Source organism: Brachyistius frenatus, unplaced genomic scaffold (genome assembly GCF_029030835.1).
Source record: "Brachyistius frenatus isolate BFR_SWC_R1_liver_20210118 unplaced genomic scaffold, ASM2903083v1 Contig_165, whole genome shotgun sequence".
Taxonomy (NCBI): Eukaryota; Metazoa; Chordata; class Actinopteri; family Embiotocidae; genus Brachyistius; species Brachyistius frenatus.
This window is the reverse complement of record NW_027210764.1, coordinates 495,511-514,829: the sequence shown is the minus strand read 5'-3', so window position 1 is coordinate 514,829 and position 19,319 is coordinate 495,511. Positions and strand designations below refer to the sequence as shown.

The following is a 19,319-nucleotide window of genomic DNA, read 5'->3' as shown; positions in this document are numbered from 1 at the left end:
TACACTATTTTGGTTGGCCATTAAAGAAATTTCTAAATTATAGGTAGAGTAATCCAACCTTCTCTGATGTTTATGGATTTTTTTACCATCATTGGGCAGAGTCATACAGTACCAGAGAAATACAGTTATAATTTACACTAAGAGTCCTACCTTTTTGGAGAACTTGCCGCAGTTCTTAAGGGGGTTGCTCAATTGCGTCAGGTTAGTGCTGGACACTATGGACAAAAAAATTATATCACCATTTATTTTATTTTTGCATGCATGGGTTATTATACAGATTGTTATGCTACCTAGCTAGATCGCAAGTGTACCCAGCACGCCATCTGCCAAATTTAGTAAATGTAAAAGTATAAGTGCTACAATAGAATTGTTTATGCATCTCAAATTACTGCGTGCCACGGCAGAACCCAGAGAAAGCCATGCATTTGATAGGAGTCATCTCTCATGCTTTATTCACTTTGTGCTCTGGCGCTAAGTATGGCGACATAGAAGCTTTATGGATACAAGTCACAGCAAGATTTTAACACTAATGGCATGGTGGTATATGCAAATTTCATATACTTTGAAAACCACTGGGCCCAATGTGACAGTGAATTGATCATTCTGACTTTATTTAATCCCAGTTAGACTTGAAAGAACAAATATATAATCTAATCATCTACATCTGCAGTGCCTAAAACATTAGCAGGATGTATTTTTTTTTAGAAGATTAAAACAGTTGAAGAAAACTTTTTTGAAAGTGATACAAAACATTTTCTATGGAATTACACAAGAAATGCACATGATTACAGCAATACCTGAAAAAAAACAAATTTATTCCCAGCTTCTTCTCCCCCTACTCAATGTAATTTGTGTATTGGGTGTTTCGCTATCTCTGTTACCTTCAGCATATTTAGCCAGCCCTTCATTTGCACTCGTCGTTTAGGCTAACAGCTTATTCAGCCTGTTTATGGATGGCCCCTCAGAGCTAAATTAATAGAAGAGGCTTTGGGGACCAGAGAGGAAAGTCATAAGCAAGACTGTAATGCTCATTTGCAACGTAGAGGCTAATTACCAATTTGCCATTCTCCAATCTCGTTTCATAATACGTTCACAACTCAACTTCTTTTGTGTGTTGGTGCCTGCGAGCGATGTATGACTTTTATACAACAGAGGATGCTTTGCTTCTGTTTTCTTTATAACTTCATGTGCTGGAGATATTGAGCTCTTGGATTTGCCCCACACAGGCTCACATCGAACCCTCGCTCATGTGTGAATGGTGCCCTGATTGCCTTCAGCTTTGACAGTGTTCTCTTCAGTTGCATTTTTTTTTTTTTTTTTTTTATCTCGTGGAGAAAAAGAGAAATAGAGATGACAAAAAGCATCAAACCGAAAAAGCTCAAATGGACATCAGTCATCACTCTAAGACACTCAATAATTAAGGCGGAAAAAGAGCTCCATGTTTTCCATTTTAAGTGGGTTTTGCAAATTAGATAGTGATGTTTTAAGAACAAATCTAGACAATACACTTGAGAAGCTCAACTATACTTGACAACAGAGAGTGTGAAAATATGACTATATGTCAGGCTATTGGGGCCATTACAAGTAATTCTTCTTTATGTTTTAGGGAATCATAGGCACATAGAGATTTCAACTGACAAAGCAGCACAAGTGCCTTGAGACAGTTGCATAACCTGCTTCTACAGTGTAGCACTGAAATGACACACAAAAACTGAATCTGGTGCTGTATGCAGGGTTTACACTATTAAGAAATTGTTTATGTGCAATTTACTATACAACTCAAGCAACGAAAGTTGTTTAAGTTTCTAACAGAAAAGTAAAGTACAATTTCTGAGGGATGTTGAGCTAGAATAAGGAATAACATGCAAGCAGTTGAAGAATTAGAAAGCCTAAGCTACACTGACAATGTGAAGCGACTGCATTAAAATTGACTCTTTCCTCTTATGTGCTTTTCATCTCTGGTTAAACATCTTTCACACAGCAGCTATTATTTTGATTCATCTCAGAGCAAACCAACAAAGTCTGTAGCTTATTGGGCTTTGGAGCCTTTTTAAATACATTTAATCTTAAAAATCCAAATACTATATGATTTGGGTGTGGGCCTTCAAAACCTGGACTACCAAACAATACAATGCGTGTGTCTTGATTTCTGTCAAAGAGGATTACAAAACAGTGTCATAATTCCAGAAGGATTTACTGAAAATTACCAGGTGTTGTGTACTTTTACTTTTCTATGATAACACAATCCCTTTCAGAGATTCCTTTTTCCCCTGAAATGAATGAGCTGCTTCTTTAGCATATAAAAGAGCAGTGGCGTCCTGAAGCCTGGATGTCGGAGCTTACAGCCCAATATGTTTTATGAATAGACATGGATCTCAAAAATATATTTTTTAAATGACAAAATAAGAATAATAGAAGTAGGATCAGATCTGTTCATTTATCATTTTATTATGCTGATGCTGTACACCCCTCAAAAATAGTATGATATCATGGGTCCCCTGTGTTTCAGCCAGACTACATTTGCACAAATATGTTTTAAAATGAAAACAATATCTGTTCACACACATCTTAGCAATGCTTCAGAACTAATCGTCATCCATACTAACATGCCTAAACATGTTATTTAACATCAAACAGCACTTGTAGTCACAAAACACTTAATATTTCCCCCTCTGTTGATGTAGTCAGTGGATTTTGGATGTTGTCTTACTTAAAAGTGTGTGCAGTCAATTGCTCCAAAGCATTGTGGCATACATTGTATTTGGTAGATGTTGACGACTTTTGCTGAAGTTGATCAGGGCCGATCGTGGCATTCAAAAGTTGTCTTAATATTCCTCTGGACCACAACTTCATTGATGGAAAGATCTCATACATGTTTGTGGAGTCACTCAAAATGATGTCGCTGATACCACTCGACACTGGAATTATCACCAATCATTGGCCATCTGCAATTGGTAGCTGTAGCAATATTATATTATATATTATACATATTCATTATTATATTATAATACAGTGTACAACAGCTGTCAGCATAACCAACAAAGTCAGATTGTAATTCATTATCGAAATTGCGTTCACCACTGGTATTCAAATTTGCCGCATATTCCGTATAAGGGTCACTCTGGAGGCTTGACCAATCAGGAACGGATACGTCATGATTGATAATAACCAAGTATCAATCGCGCGCCAGAGGGAGCAGGCCAGTTAGGAGGAGGTCTATGTTGGCACGTGGTAGTAAAGTAAGACTATGGATATAAGAAGACTTTTTCAAAAAGAACAAGAATGAAGATGGCGAGGCTGGAGGAGGTGGAGGAAGAGTTGCTGTTGCTGCCGATCAGTCAAGACGTGGTCGCCACTGCTTCATCTACACGCTCAGGTTGGTGGGTTCAGCATACTTTGCTTTGCAGAATTCAAGTTGTGTCTTCAAGCCATAATCCTTTTCTCCTGAAGAACACGTGTATCTCTGCAGCTGGTATGTCATTTGAAACACGTGTCCCTCTCTGATGAGTTTCTAGCTCGGTAGCTACCAGGCTACCATACAATAGCATGCAGATATGTCAAGCTAACAACACGTCATTACATGCTTACATTGCCAGCAGCAATTGTTATCATTATTATTATCATTACTGTTGTTGTTATTATAATAATGCATTTACAAAGTTAATTACTCCAGCATCTCACATGAAAAAAATAATCTCCAGTCAATGTCACTTTTAATTATTCAAGAGGACAAAGTGACCCAGTATTTGAGTGTGATTGGTGTAATTTCCCCCTACACATTAATGTGTCATTCAAAGATGAGTTAAGTATCCCTCTGTGTATTCAAAGTATATTGCTGAGATGATGATTATTTAGAAGTTAAGATTGCATTGAATGATGGTAATAGTATTGGCATCCAAATGTGTTGCTTTGTTCTGTGAATGTGGCTAAGCCTGTGTATTCAATATATTGATAAATACCACGTGTCATCCAATAATCACATCAACAAATTCACATTTGGTTCTATTTTAGTTTGCACATACTGACTGCATCCTTTCGTGTGACCCAGACCAGGAGGAGGAGAGAGCAGAGGAGATGACGTGTGCATCAGACAGATGACTGTGAGAGGTGCAGAAGAGGAGAGTACCAGGTTGGCAGGTAAGACCCCTCCGTGTGTGTTTTACCACACGTTGTCACGGTTCCAAAACAAGTCCAAGTCACACAATAGACACGTAAAGCTCCGAGATGGACGTTGGTCAGTTTTCAACTAGCATATGTCTGCTTCGTCAGCATTAAAGCACTCCTCTTTTAGGGCCTTGCTGCTGCTGCTGCTGCTGCTGCTGAAAGTACAAAAAAATAACCAAGTTGAATGAGAACTCGGGTTAAACTAATTTAGTATATTTTTGAATTGATATTGTGAAAGCAATCCTGTGAACCTGATCAAAGCCTTTTAGTAGAGCACAATTCTCAGGTCATAAACAGTTTTTCTGCTATTTTCTATAGATCAGTTTTTGATCAGAATTGCAAAAACTGACTTCACATACGAGTGATCAGTTTGACTTCTTGATGGAAAATCAGCATTTTGTCTTTCTCGACTGATCAGTACTGCAACTGATCTGATTTTAGGGTATGAAAGCTGTGTTATCTTTATGTCCCTCTGTGTGTTGCTCTGCGTGAACAGGATAAAACGGCGCTGACATGGGGGATGCTGTGTTCTAAAGTGATCACTCATTGAATTTGTAGAAGAAACTGAGAGAGGGATCTTTGCACTGACAGGTGTAAAGACTGTAAATCCTGAGTGGGGGCTGTATGAATTCTGCTTCAGACTTTTAGATGATATTTACATGGGGTTTGCCTCCATTACAGCCCTGAGCTTAATGCTAAAGTTACCTTTCTGCCTAAAGCAAGTTTTTCAAGTTACAAAGACTTCAAAAATATGCTACACAACTACTGCTAAACATATCATGTAATAATATTAATAATAATAATCAGTCTTTTCTTTTTTTGGCTGTTTGCATTAGGCCATTTCTCCAGTGGAACATACAGTAGTGTCTGACACTCTCACTTATGCATATAGTGGTGGGTGTATTCTTCTGCTGACATAAATGTTAATATGGAAATACATTTTGGATATAAATGTTTAAATTTACGAGATGCATTGAGTAAGAGACAAACGGAGAGAAATACAGTTTTTACCCCAGTTAACTTCTAAATGAGCCCTCGCTTCACTTGTGCTTTAATATGTCAGTGCACACAGTAGTAAACTGAGTGTTGAATCATTAACTGTAGGAAATAGATCATTAAAAGTTCAAAAGAGATCTAGGTTAAACTCACAGTGAACATTATACCCTTTAAAAAAGTTAAAAGGCAGGAGGCAGAGGACATATAGTCTATGAATAGTCCAATGAGCTTGCTACTGCCTTAAGGTTCAGCGTTGCATGTCCACTGAAGACAAGCTGAGTGGAGTTGGTCATTGGGCATTTACATTTCAAACATTCCCCTCGATATTTAGACAAATGTGTGGGTTAGCTAGCGACCTGCCAGATCATATGGTTGAACTCATTCCAGGCAGTCAGCTGCTGTTACAAGAAGAGTTTAACCTGGACAAATTATTTCCTGGTATGTTAATTAAAACAGGATACTTCCTTGTGAGCCAATAATGAATTGGCATTTTGAGCCGTAAACTAACCTTTTAACCTTCCGTGCAGTCTTCACTCGACTTAGTTTCTGACATTTTTTTTTAAATTAGGCACAGCATTCACTTGATATATTTTTTTTCTCCACTGTTTCACATGAGCTGGAACCTTGTTGGTGACACTTGCTTAACAATAGAACATACAGTAGATGTTACTTGTCATGCTGATGAAATAAATCCCAGTTTGAGCAAAAAGTAGAATTTTATTCTGCAGCAGTCAGAAAATGAAATCACAAAATTAGCAACATGGTTGACAAGTTAAACTGTGAAAGTAGAAAGAATAAAGAATTAGATCTGCCTGTAGGTACAGTATGTGTCGGCAAACCATCTCTGCCTGTTAACAGTTACTTTTCCACCTGTTATGGTAATCTAAAAAGATTATGCCACTGAAAAAACTCACATTGCAATCTGCAGCTTCATAAATTCAATATGGGTTTCTGAAAAGACACAAGTTTGGATTTGGCTACAGCTCCAATTTGTGCGTCCGATGAAACATAATTTTTCAGAAACAAAGTTCAAATGTTTAAATTGAAATACAGAACTGGGAAAATACTTCTGGAACCAGCAGCTCCTCTGGCCTTGCAACTCTGTCAGAGCTTACTTGGCAGATCAAGCTGTTGACCGTCAAGTTTATGGAGTCACAAACACTGACTGGATGTACTCCGACCTGCAAGAGTGAACATGCCACTCCGAAGGCTGTCAGGTTTTTGGAAAATACTACTACTGCAACTACTGCCACTATTACAGCAGCAACAATCTCACAGTGTCATTACACCACCTCAAGGGAATTCAAACTGTTAAGTAGTGGGGGGTGGGGGGGTATAATTGCCCTGCTTTTCTGCAAATGACAGGCATGAAACATAGAGTTCGTTGTCAAGTCAAAGATGATGAGCTGCAAACTAGTTGAATTAGGAGGCCCCTTTTTAAAATTTTATACTTATCTATCTAATGTAGAAAAACAACAGATGCAAATGTTGACGCAAATAAAACAAAAAAATATAAGGCACTGGAAAATATGTACTGATTGTGCATATCTGAATTGTAAAGATCTCTCACAGACACTAGTCAGTCATGTTTGAAGCTCTGGTGTTGCATTAATAAACATGTTTAAATATAAGAACTCTCCTTAAGAATTTTAGAAATGTAATGAGATTAACAGAGCATCTGTATCTGTATTGATATCACCAAGTTATACATATTTCTTTTCATGTATAGTGTGAGTCATCAAAGTGCAGCTTCTGCCATAGATAAAGTCAAACTCATCTGCTCGCTCATGTAACGTCATGTCTCGTATACTGTAAATACCGACCCTCTGAGCCACTGACACACCACTGCCTGTGGCCTCTTGATCTTTAAGAGAGATGAAAAGACCTTCACTATGCCATGACATCACTGCAGCTCAGAATGAATGGCAAAAGGAGGAACATGTATTTTTAGCATTCATCCTGACAATTGTCTGATTTCCTCAAGCGTTTTATGCGTGAACTTGCAGTCACTGTGCTCATCAAAGGGGCAGATTCACCGCCTGTCAAAAAGCTCATAATACGTACTTGTCATATGGAGTGTGTTGCATGCGGGAAGCCCCTTGTTGGTCAGCATAGAGGTTTGTCAAACACTTCCCCCTTGCTCTCGATTTCTCCAAGATCATACCCTAATGATGACCCTAGGCCCACTTTTAATCACTATTTGCATTGCCCTTTTAACAATTATTCCACTCCTCTGCACAGTTTTAACTATAGAAGCATGAGATGGATTCCTGTGATTAACTCCCTTATAGACACAATCTTTTGGGGCCACATCAGTTGTCTCTTCAGCATGTGACATATTCAGGAAATGATTTTTTTTTGCGGCTTAATGGCTTCTGTGTGTTTTCATTTACTTATACTGTATCATGCAAAGCAAGTTTATTTCTGCAGCCTTTGCTCCCAATTTTGATGGAAGCAAAGTTGAGGCTTCACGTACAAGCATTTTTTTAAATGCCACTCACTCCCACTCTTAGGAGGCTGCATGAACTCTGTGGTCAAAGAGAAAGCAAAGCAAATATAATTCATAAACAGCAATGCTTGAGAAGCAGATGTTTTCTGACAGAATTACACAAATATTTCTGTCATACTAAAATATACTCTCCTTAATGGCTTGTCCTGTTTCACTCCTCCTCGTAGAGAAGGCAACCCGTCTGATGCTGTTATCAGTGATCATTTTAATAATGTGTAAATAGCCAACATTGATAAAGAGCATATGAACATGAAGCAGATGAGTATTTGACCTTTGCCCTCTTGAGATTTAGCATAAACTAACAATATGGACTTCGTGATGTAAGAATTCTCTGCTTAGATCCAAGAAATAGGTTCCTGGTGCTGCAGAGGCACATTCATGTTTGAGTAATCTACTTGTGAATAATAAAGTAGCCTTCAAGGTTTATGTATTTTCCCTTCACGGGCAATGTTATTAATAGCCTCATCTTTCTCGCTGCCTTAAATACAAGATGAAATATTTAGACAAGTCCATAGCAGAGGGGGAGAGGTCCAGGCCGAATAAACATTTGTTTTAATTAATCATTTGATTGTGAATTTAAGGTAGCTTTACATCCCACCTGCCTTTTGTTCTGTAGCACTGACATCACCTTGAATCAAAACGTGCGCGTTTGCTCCTGTAAGTCACATCTGTGTCTATTTAGGGAAAATCTTTACAGAGATAAATTATTTTTGAGCATTGAAGGATGAATCTCTTGTGTTTTCTTTGACCTTGTGAGAAAACTACAAAAAGTGGAGCAATCGATCGCTTACCCTCTGAAGATACCACGATATTGTATTTTGGAATCAACAGTGAAAAGAAAAGAAAAGAAAAAAAATAGAAGTCAAGCCAGATGAACAGCTGTATTGAGATAAACCGTCACCCCATATGCTGAGGGAAAACAATCTCTGCACATTATGGAGACTGAAGATGAAAAAAATCCGCTTAATCAACTAACATTGATATTACTTCTGGCAATTAGGAGCATGCTGGTAATGATATGAGTTTTCAGCTGTAAATAATTATGCTGCCTGCAGGCCATGCTTTAATTCTCGGCTGTATCTATAAACAATAATCAAACCAACAGCAGCGGGCTAAAAGTTGGAGATTTGTGGTTTGCAGAGCAGTGGTGGAGGAGCAGCTTATTGGAGCCCCGTGGTGATGCCAGGAGTCAGGGTCACCTTCAGGTGCTCTCTCATCTGTACACCAGCACAGAAATGCACAGCTCTGTCGATCAGCAGGCATGTGTCAGCACACACGTAAACACACACATGCCGGTGCACGCAAAGCACATATATATGAGCTCGTTTATAAAAGCTTATACATAGACGTGGTTACGTGAATGTACTTATACATATACTTTATATAGTGTAGACATGCAGAGATGCTTTTAACCCAAACACACGAGCCCATGGACAGAACAATAGATGTAAAGATGTAACCCTAGAAACATAGTCATTTAAATAAACATGAACATATCATTGGGTGTTTACTGATTGCTTATTACTTTATTAAATTTTGTATATCCGATGTTGCAGTTGGGAAATATAAGTATTCTGAAGTTCTTTAATGCAGAGGACTCTAATTACACCATATCAGTTGATTGGTGTAAGTGCATTTGCAATATTTACCACAATAATGATATTGCAAGTTACACCTATTTGAAAAATAAGTTGATTTAAACACTTTCAGATACAGCTTTTTGTAACTGTACGGCCGTGCAGTATTGTTGTCTTATACGTGAGCATATTTATGTTCATGCTTGTTTGCCACACTGCATCTTCCGTCTTAAACAGTTTTAAAAGAGCAACGAAAGAAAAAAAACAACTTCTAATACCAGAGTGAGACTTGACAGCTAACTTTTACTCACTGTCAAACAGAAAGCGGAATCCTGCTGATGTGTAAGGACTAAGATGAAGTGTATAATTAAAGAAACATATGAAAGCCAACACTGGGCCTGAGATTAATTAGGCGTGTGTCAATACCCTCATCAATATCCGATTAACTAATGACACATGGCACAATGTGGGCTATTGATCTTCTCCAAGTGTGCAGTGTTAATAGGTTGAAGCCGACGCTCAATCGAAAACTGTGATGAGAGCTTCACTGCGTGCAGGACGCGGGGCCCTAATAACAGCAAAATCAGAAATGTCCCCCTCAGTCATAGCCAGTCAAGTCACATCCATGTAATGTGGGCTCACGGGATTCCAGTGATTGCTGTGACCACAACTGAACTTATTCAGCTTTGCTAGAATTCCCATCCTTTTAGTGATAATTAAAAATGACCCCAAAGGATCCCCCTCCCCAAAAAGAGAGAGAGAGAAAAAAAGACTCAATCTAGATTAATGGTGGTGGAATGGCCAACATCATAAGTTGGCCCCTTTATGATAATGATTGTAATGATAATAATGAACACTTGGATGAAGGATGAACAATCCCCTGTCCTGGAGTTGAATCCCTATACAGGTTAATTAGGTAAGATAACATCATTAGCCACTCTCATGCCTGCACAGAGAATTAATTGGATAAGATGGAGATTTAGGTCTATATTTAATCGCATAAACGATCAACGACAGCTTAGCCAGAAAATGTGAGGTCCAAATCGGTGGGCATCTTATTTAGATTTCATTTAACCAGCTTAATGAGCAAAAAAAATATCCCAGTGCTTTGAAATATAGGTGCTGTGAAGACCCCTCTGCATGCACTGCATTGATTAAAATGTGTATTAATGATGCATTGTTGTGCCTTGTTAACTTCTGATTGTTTTCAGAGAGATTGTACCACGGGTCACTCGCATGACCAGAACGTGTTCGTAAACTTTAGACGAAGCAAAACATTGACTCCGTAGTCCCAAAACAAATGAAGCCTATTCATTGGTGATACATGTGAGCAATCTCTCTTCCTCAGTTGAAAAGGCCACCGATGGCCTGATGGCTTTGCAGTCATAAATAAAGCACAGTCTGACTGTTTGTTCTCAGGGAAGCATTAGCTGCAGTTCACAATCTTTTTTTTTTGTTTTTTTAGGGGACATTAGTGTTAATATGCCTTATGCCAAACATGAATGGGGCCAATCCGTTGGGCATTTTCTACCTATTCCTCACAGCAGCTGTAAAGCTTGCTCCGTTGTTTACCTTTGTCTGTAGTTCCCTCTAAATAATGCATGAGGCTGGAACTTTTGAGTGAATTGTCATATACTACATAATGGATGAATACAAAGCAGTACGTGTGCTTCAACTTCAGTTTGGGGGGAGTTCATTGTAATTGGCACAGAAAGATGACAAAGCAGTCCACCAGTTTTACTTGTAATATCTCAGTTCTGGTGAAACAAAAGGTGAACACCTCTTCAAAGAAGCGCCATGCCACACTCCCCATTAATAATTCAACAATGTTGAATGGTTAAAAACACAATCAGTGGTCCATCATGGCCATCTGGTAGATGAAACCTCCACACAGATGAAACTTTATCTTGGCAAGTTAACGGTCGCAGTTTTGGTTGAGTTGACACAAAGAGACATGTACTTTCCTAAAATGTGAAACGAAATAGCTCTCAGTTCCTACTTTTATCATTCATGCTATTTATAACATGTATCTAGCAGATCTAAATGTTGTATTTTATTCATTAAAAATGTGTATAATTAAGACTTTCTCTTGTTCTCTTTGTTTCAGTCAGTGAAAGTGAACATGAGGAGGTCATCTGACACCGTATGTATTAGTGGGAACTGCGTCATTATCACCTTGACAACTGAGGTGTACCTGGCCATGAAGAGGGAACGTTCGGGCTCCACAAGGTAACATATCTCCTAATCCTAAGTAATAACAATGTGTATATGTCTATGTATTCATTTACTCATGAACTAACTGCGAGTTATTTGCTGTAGGTTTGGTTGATTACTCAGTTGCATGAAATTACATCTTAGAGGGGCATTACCTGCTTGAAATTTACCTGAGCAAAAGTAATTTGACAAAACTCCTACACCCAAAATACTCATGAATAAAATGCAATACACTTTGCAATTCACTTAACTACACTGAACTGCTACTCACTTTACTCTGCACTTTGGAAACATTTCTTTGTAAGTGCACTTTAAAGAGTACATTTAGAGTAAAGGCGCATGAAAATGTCTCCATTGCCCATCGAAGAAGAAAGACTCTGCCCTTTTTCTAGCGTTATTGTCAGCTGTGTGAACTCTTGAGTCTGAGGGGAGACTGGCTGTTGTCAAACAATAAGAAAAGGCCTCCATCCACAAGCAAATAGAATATTCTTTGGGGCACGATGCCCCGTCCCTCCGTGACTATTGAATTACATCCCTGATCCGTGTTCGCGGAACAGAGAAAGAATGTCAAGCAAAGATTTCAGGTCGCACGGTGCCATGGAAAAGGGGAAGTGACTTTTCTAGTGCAACACAGGTCCCAGTCATTCTGGATTAGGGGTTGATTGAGTTTAGATGGTCATTCACAGGGCAAAAGAGGGAGATGGAAAAAAAAAAAAAAAAAGGTTTCAGGTCAAATATAGTGCCATGTCATTTTAGAGGACCAATATGTATACATGCTTTCTCTGTGTTGTAAGGTTTTAAGTGATGATTTAAGCAGTCAGACAGTTTATTGGTATTTGTACTGTCATTGTATGAAGACTTCCATGATAAGAAAAAAAATAATTCTTATTTTTTATCCTCCATTTTGATTTTATGCTGACTATACAAAACTAAAGGAATTTGAGGTGTCTGAGAGAACACCTTAAAACACAGGGTTTGTGCAGAAAAAAAAACGGTTGAGATGAAGCCATGAAGAAGGCATCTTTTAAAAGCTGAAATATTTCATCTCCAAAATTAAAAAAAAACTACAATCAATTGACTGCAGTGTTGTCTGTTTAAACTCTGACCAGAGATGCTTATTCCAGCATGTTGCTGCGATTAAACAGGGGAAACGGTTTTGTTGTGTGCAGGTCAAAAATAAATACATTTACAGGAAACCTTGTATCTGTCCCTGAGATAATTTAACACAGCAGTAAACTCACGGCTGTCTTTTTGGATTGATTACGAACTCAAGTCCAGCAAGTACATTATAGTCTGTGGGACTTTAGGGGTTTGTTGCACGGTATTTTAATTCATACGCATATGGCTTTTGACAGAAAGCATGAACCTCAAGGAGAAAAGTGAGTCAGTCATTTATGTGGTTAACAATTGTGTTGGCAATCTCATTGGTTAGGGAGTCAGTATTTGGCAGGAAGCGTGCCGTTTTAAAAACTAATGGACTTATTTTTCTCGCAGCATCACAATTTTATAGCCTGTATAAAACATTTACACACGCACGCAAGCACACACATTTCTTTTAGTATCCCGAAAAAATTGTTAAGTAAATTAAAAACAGGAACTTTAGGGGGTGTCTTTAATTCAATAAAACACACATGTAAGGGAAATGCGACAAAGTACCTCTTTATCTAAAAGTATTATCCGTCTCCTGGTGATAAGCGTCATTGGACACAAATAGACACAGCTGGAAATATAGCTAAAGAGTTTTACTCTCCACAGTTGTTTACACAATCAAGTTTTTTTTTTTGTGGGCCGTGATAAGGTGCATGGATATCCTGTGGTCTTTGCCTAGTTAATGTGTACGGACCGCACACTGGCTCTGCTTTCACTGAGTTATTACGTCGAGTGTAATTTGAAACAATTACAAAAACACTGGCCCACTTGTTACAACACTCATTTTCCCTCACATATACAAACCACAGATTCAATAGCTTTACATGTTTTTCAATCACACCCAGTGGAGCAGTGTTCAGTGTGAAAAAGTATAGCATTTCATCCTAGCTCGCATGGTATGGGATAATCTTTCACATTTTGCCTGGGGTTTGTTTTGCTATTTCAGCAGAAACTTGTGCAAGCCATGTGAATTACCATAGGAAAAGACGATAAAAATACCAAGTGATATTGTATCAGATGTAAATGAATAAACAATTTGAATAATCAGAGCAAATAATTTGTTATCTGTGATAATAAATGGTGTTTATTGTCCTGTATTCTCCGAGATGCATAGCAGAGATAACAGTTTTAAACACACAAGCAGGAGGGAGATAGTGTAACACTGCTTGGAATAAAGGATTCTGTGCTGCACAATAAGCTATTAAAAGAGCTCTTTTTGCAATTTGTGGCTCTAATAATATCAACAAACTTTCAATTTAAAGGCAAATTTAAAGTTTTACATGAAGTAAATGTACATGTGCATTTCCCATTTTTGAGAGCCAACATTTTTCTTATTTGTTTTGACATATTTCTCACAGTTTTTTTTCACACGTTGTGTCTTGCAGGCTTTGCCATTGTTCAGAGATCAGGGTCAGCCAGTGATGATCTTTTGCGGTTTGTGGAGATGGACACCTTTGGCAGTGTGAGTACAGTTTCACTTCTGGCCCTCATAACAGCGTAGCTGAACACAAGGAGGTCAGGCCTTGTACCTCCATCTCTGTCTCTCTCTGAAGGTGCTGGTGCAGTCTGACCATTGACATTTAGCATTCCTCTGCGCTGCCTCTGGGTTCTCAATGGGGGATTGAGGGGTGCAGAGGCCAGTGCCTGGTTCTCAAGGGTAAAAACAAAAAGGCTCTTGAAAATCCCAAGGAGTTCCCATGATCCTAGGAAAGACCTTGATCCGACCTGTGTTAGATTTCCATTCCACGGATTAGGACACGCAAAAAGTACATATTTGGCTGATTTATTTTGTCTCTTGCCCTGGATTTTGGACAGTGAATTGCAATGTTTTACTGACTGGCACTCAAACATTTGGCATGGTGATTTGACAGTAATAAAAATTTGCAGATGCTTGGCAGTTTATATTTTCAGAACCATTCAGCATTCATGGCCTTCACTGACATTTCTAAGTCGGTGCAAAACCTTGTAGTGACATTTTATGATGGAAAGTTTTCAAAGCCATTTTTCAAGTTTTTTTCCCAGTAACATACATAATCTGTTAGCATCAAAGGAGCACACATGCATAAATAATTAACTAATTCACTTAAAGGGGGCCAGCGTAGATTAATTAAGCTTGAATACTAATTATGTTTTCTGTCTACACCAACTGATGCGGTTGTTGTTTTAGAAGAAACTGTTTGGTGGCTCAGAATTACCGTGCACGTATGCGCCTGCTCTATAAATTAAGATGGTTTCGCATTTTACGGGTAGAATTGGCTTTGTGTGCCTTTGAAACAAAATGCTAACTTAATCTTTAGTCATTTAAATACAGATGCTTTGTAGATGTTTTCATTATTCCTATGACATTTTATTGATATAGCCATTTTTATAATGTCGATAGATAAAAAGAGGCTTCCCAGACATGAAAAAAACCAAAACATTTTTATGTCTTTGTTGATTTAGCAAGGCATCGAGTCTCATCTTTCTCATGTCTAATGTCTCATTTTATTACATCCCATTATGATGTATATTTTCACATATTTATATGAATGCGAGATGATTTCATTCACTTGTCAGTGTGTGTATCATTCCTTCACATTCCTATTGTGATGAATACCACGAAGCACCCCACTGGATTTTTAAGTATAAATCAGAACTCCAGGAAGAGACAGAACATGTGCAGGGGTCTCTGTTTAAAGCTCTTAAAACTGTTGTCACTTCCAGAAACACTCTCGTCCCTGACTCCTGTTTCTGGTGCACAGAGCACTTGTCTGCAAATGGTAGCTTTAAGTAGCTCAGTGAAGACGAAGGTTTTGCTGTCTGCTCTCCCCTGGCAAGCAGCGCACACAGGGACAGAGGAAGACAGCTCAAAGCTGGGGCCTTGTTTACAGCTGTGTGGGGAAGAAAACAGGCAGACGTAAATGAGGGTTGACGGTTTCATGAAGCACAATTGGTTGATGGCAGATTCAATGTGACTGGGCTGAACTGGGCGATGATCCGTACAGTATGCAAAATTCACTTTCTAGCTGGTCTGTGCCCACCAGCCCCTAGCAGCAAGCGGTCTTCCCCAAGCCCTTCTAGCTATGCCTTTGAATGCAACAAGAACTGAACAAGGCATTGTTGTGCTCAATTTCTTTTGACAACAATCACATTTAAAGAGAAAGAAAGGGAGAACAAGTCATGAATTTTTTTTGTCACCAGTTATAAATGATTTTTTTTCCCATGTTGACTGCAAAGTAAGCATTTTGTGTGCTTCACAGTGAAATGAGGAGGAGTGGGTGGATTTAAGGGGGCATGTGTAGATGCCTTCAGATGACAAAAGAATGAACTCGGGGGCTGTTGCATTGTGCTATTATATATGTATGTCTGTTGTAAATGTTGTAATCGACCCAAATTTCTTGGCACATGATTTCAGTGCCACGCCATAAATTTAGCATATTTATGTTCAATGTTACGGGAAGATTACAAGAAAAGTCAGCCTGCACTGGGCAAACACTGCTGCTGCCACAGTTCATGTGTATCGAACAGTCATTTCTGCCTCTGAACATCCACTTTATTCCATGAGCCTCTTTGACACATTTTTCCTGAGGATTAAATTGTTGTTATCATTTTAGAAGTGCAACATCTGCATGTTCCATCCAGTTGTGGCACATTAAACAACAGTGCTCGTAGGGACTGAGGATACTGTCAATGTCAGCGGGGTCTAGGCAGCGAGATGAGAACCATGCATGTTTCTTAGCTCTCTAGACAGAGAGGCTCACGTGTGGATTAGATTCTTAGTGACAATGACCCAAAGCGTCAAGCCCGGGGTGCGTGCGCTGTACTCCCTGCGTGTTCTTTCCGTTGTGTGTCTTATTAAGGTTATTTTTTTTTTACAGGCAAAAACACATTAATAATAGTAATAGTAATCAGAGGACTTATTGACATTTGCAGGACATGGAGCCAATTCACTTTGCACAGTGAGGGACATGAGCACTTAAAGAAATGAGGCCAGTACAAAACTGCTCTCTGAGAAGAACTGGTTTAAGAATTACACACGGGAAGAATCAAAAGAATAAAACAAAACTTTTAAAGAAAAAAATATCTCGTGTAACATGCTTTATGTTATCATTGATGTTAAACTCCAGTGTCTGCATTATCTGCTTGTATTAAAGCCAGCTGGACATTTATGAGGCAGAGGATGTCCCAGACATTATTGGGGTGATAAACAGAATATGTTTGTTTAGCCTCAGATAAAACTTAATGGGATTTCTCCTTTAATTTTCATATATCTTTTAAAGGGGCCTTTAAGGGAAACTCCGCTTATTTGGGAATTAGAACAATATTGTCCTCCTATATTTGGCTAGTTTTAAAATTAATTACAGTTGCAAATAAAATATGAACATTATGTGTTGTTTAATAGCTGGAAAACACTCTCTTACTACCAGTGGAAAAATATAATTTACTGTAGAGGGACTTTTTAATTTTTTTTATTTAATCTTCAAAGTTTTCAGAATTGGCTGCGAGGTTCGATTTACAATAAACATTTTAATACCATATAATGGATAATGTGATATGGCTTATTTAAACAACTGATTTAGTTTACAACACAATATTTTTGAAGTTCCATGGTACATTACAAAACAAATGTTGAGTGTGTGTTTTTTGGGGGGAACTATTTTCTGATTATTCCTTCATAATTCTTGCAGAAAGTTTCTTAATTTTCATATAGCCAAAGAATAACACCGCCTTGCAGAAAGTTGCGTAAAGTGTTGGATGAAATTATCAAAAAATGGAGAAGAAAAATAAAACAAGGAGACGATCACCACCGATGCCAGATTTGTCTCTCATCTTTGGTACCACACATTATGTACAACTCCGAGAAAATGATTGGTACCCAGTTGAAAAGAAAATGGTTTTTAAATAAGTTACAATTAGATAAGCATTAATCTCAGTGGTATAAATGAATGTCTTGCTGTAGGGCTTGTTGAATGTAAAAACAGATTTACCGAAAAAACTCCTCTTACCAGATTGGTCTGGAAGTAGTCCTCCGCTATTTTAATTGCTCTGTCATTTAGAGTTGAAATAAGTCCCCCCCACACATGCCCCCACCCACCCATTCTGCCCCTTGATTTTGCCTTTGAAATTAAATATTGTATACAAATACATGCTGTTCATGGGCATGAGCACAGTTCATCATTGAAATCTGCATAAATAAATGCTTAAAAAGCTCCATACGCTTTGAGCAACAGACTTCTTTTATATGGTGCATTCTTACGTAAACATATCAATAACAAAAACAACTTACTTCTGCCTTTTACCTCAGCTTTCTTATTGTTCTGCTTGTCCGCAGAAATGAGAGAAATGTGGGAGTGCGGAGTTTGTTCCACATAGTCTTGATTTCAAAGAAACCCATACGTGCTTTCTTACATCCCCTCTTCTTTTTCTTTCCATTTCATGCCAGTGAAGACCACCTACAGCACCAGTCGAGATAGTGTTGACTTAGCATGTCTGTATGTACTGTATATAGATAGCCTGTCTAGATGCCCTCTATTTGTATTTCTAACATCTATGCTTTACTAAAGACAAGGGACCTGGCATGGTGTTATTTACATACAATTCTTTCTCTCTGAGACTTCTTGGGTTGAGTTCATGTGAATGGAAGTAATGAGAAGTGTGCCTGCATTTCCATACTCATTTGCACACCAAGTCTGTGCACTCTCGTGCAGCTCGTGTAAAAATGCATAATTTTCCAGGAGAGAGTGTTGTTGCCCATTCATTTTAGAAACAAGGAGGAAGTATTTTAATGTGACCTTCATTACACATTCATGTCAACTTTTCTTATCTATTTATGATTAAATTCTTTTCCACTCCTGTTGTTCAATTAGTGCTTGACCCCTTTAGCGGCGATGTAAATTAAATGACATTTCAGTGTCGTCCCATATTTAAAATACTGCGTTAGTTGCGGATCATAAATGATGATCTTCATTCTGCAGCTAATTTATTCATTTAACAATTTCCCTCCAGAAGTTACAGCAGAAGGCTCTGCAGCAACCTAAGCAGAAGAAATCCAAGTCGGCTGAATTTCTGATGGGTGAGTCCTGCTTGATGAGTTATTGCTCATAATTTGTGTAAGGATTAATTAACTAATTACAGACAAATGGCTTTGGGCTAAATTTTGCTCTTGCTTGTCAGGGCGCAATTTGTAATTATTTTAATCATTTCTTCTTCTCCTCTTTTTTTTTTCTCTCCTCCTCCTGCAAGATTGTGATTTAATTTTAACCTAATTGTGTTTTAGTATCATTGGAGGAGGATGCGCTTAAGCATTTTGTGGCAGAGAAATCACCAATAGAATTTGGCTGTTAATAAATATGCTTTGTTTTTAATGAATCCCTTTGACCTAACTGTTGTATTGGCCCTTCATGTCGCCGTCTTTTCATTTATGTTTCTGCTTATTTTGTCAGGGAGAGAAGAGCGAGCTACCGTGGTGGGCATAGAAAACCCAGCTTTCGATGGAGGAGGAAGCACTGAGCTTTCTATTCCTCCGGTTTGGCTGGGGAGAGAAATTCGAGGTGACAGGCCAGATAGCACCCTTGCAGCTCACCCAAAAAAAATGGAGCTGCAAGCCCCTGCCAAAGAAAGAGGTGAAGCTTCATTCTTCATTAGCCTCAAATTTGTTGACAGTAGATGTGTTCCTGATCTAACCTTTCTCTCACTCCCTCTTTCTTTCTCTTTTCCTCTCTCTCTCTCTC

The 19,319-nt window shown here is 38.4% G+C and overlaps 1 protein-coding gene across 1 annotated transcript in view; it reads left to right on the top strand.

Moving 5' to 3' along the window:
- The first annotated feature begins 3,288 nt into the window (after positions 1-3,288).
- Positions 3,289-19,319, top strand: part of ofcc1 (orofacial cleft 1 candidate 1) — a 90,877-nt gene continuing 74,846 nt past the window's right edge. The window contains exons 1-5 of the mRNA XM_069716939.1: positions 3,289-3,376; positions 4,054-4,137; positions 13,995-14,071; positions 18,595-18,665; positions 19,036-19,211. Of these exons, the coding sequence (XP_069573040.1) occupies positions 3,289-3,376; positions 4,054-4,137; positions 13,995-14,071; positions 18,595-18,665; positions 19,036-19,211 (496 nt within the window). The remainder of the gene's footprint in view (positions 3,377-4,053; positions 4,138-13,994; positions 14,072-18,594; positions 18,666-19,035; positions 19,212-19,319) is intronic.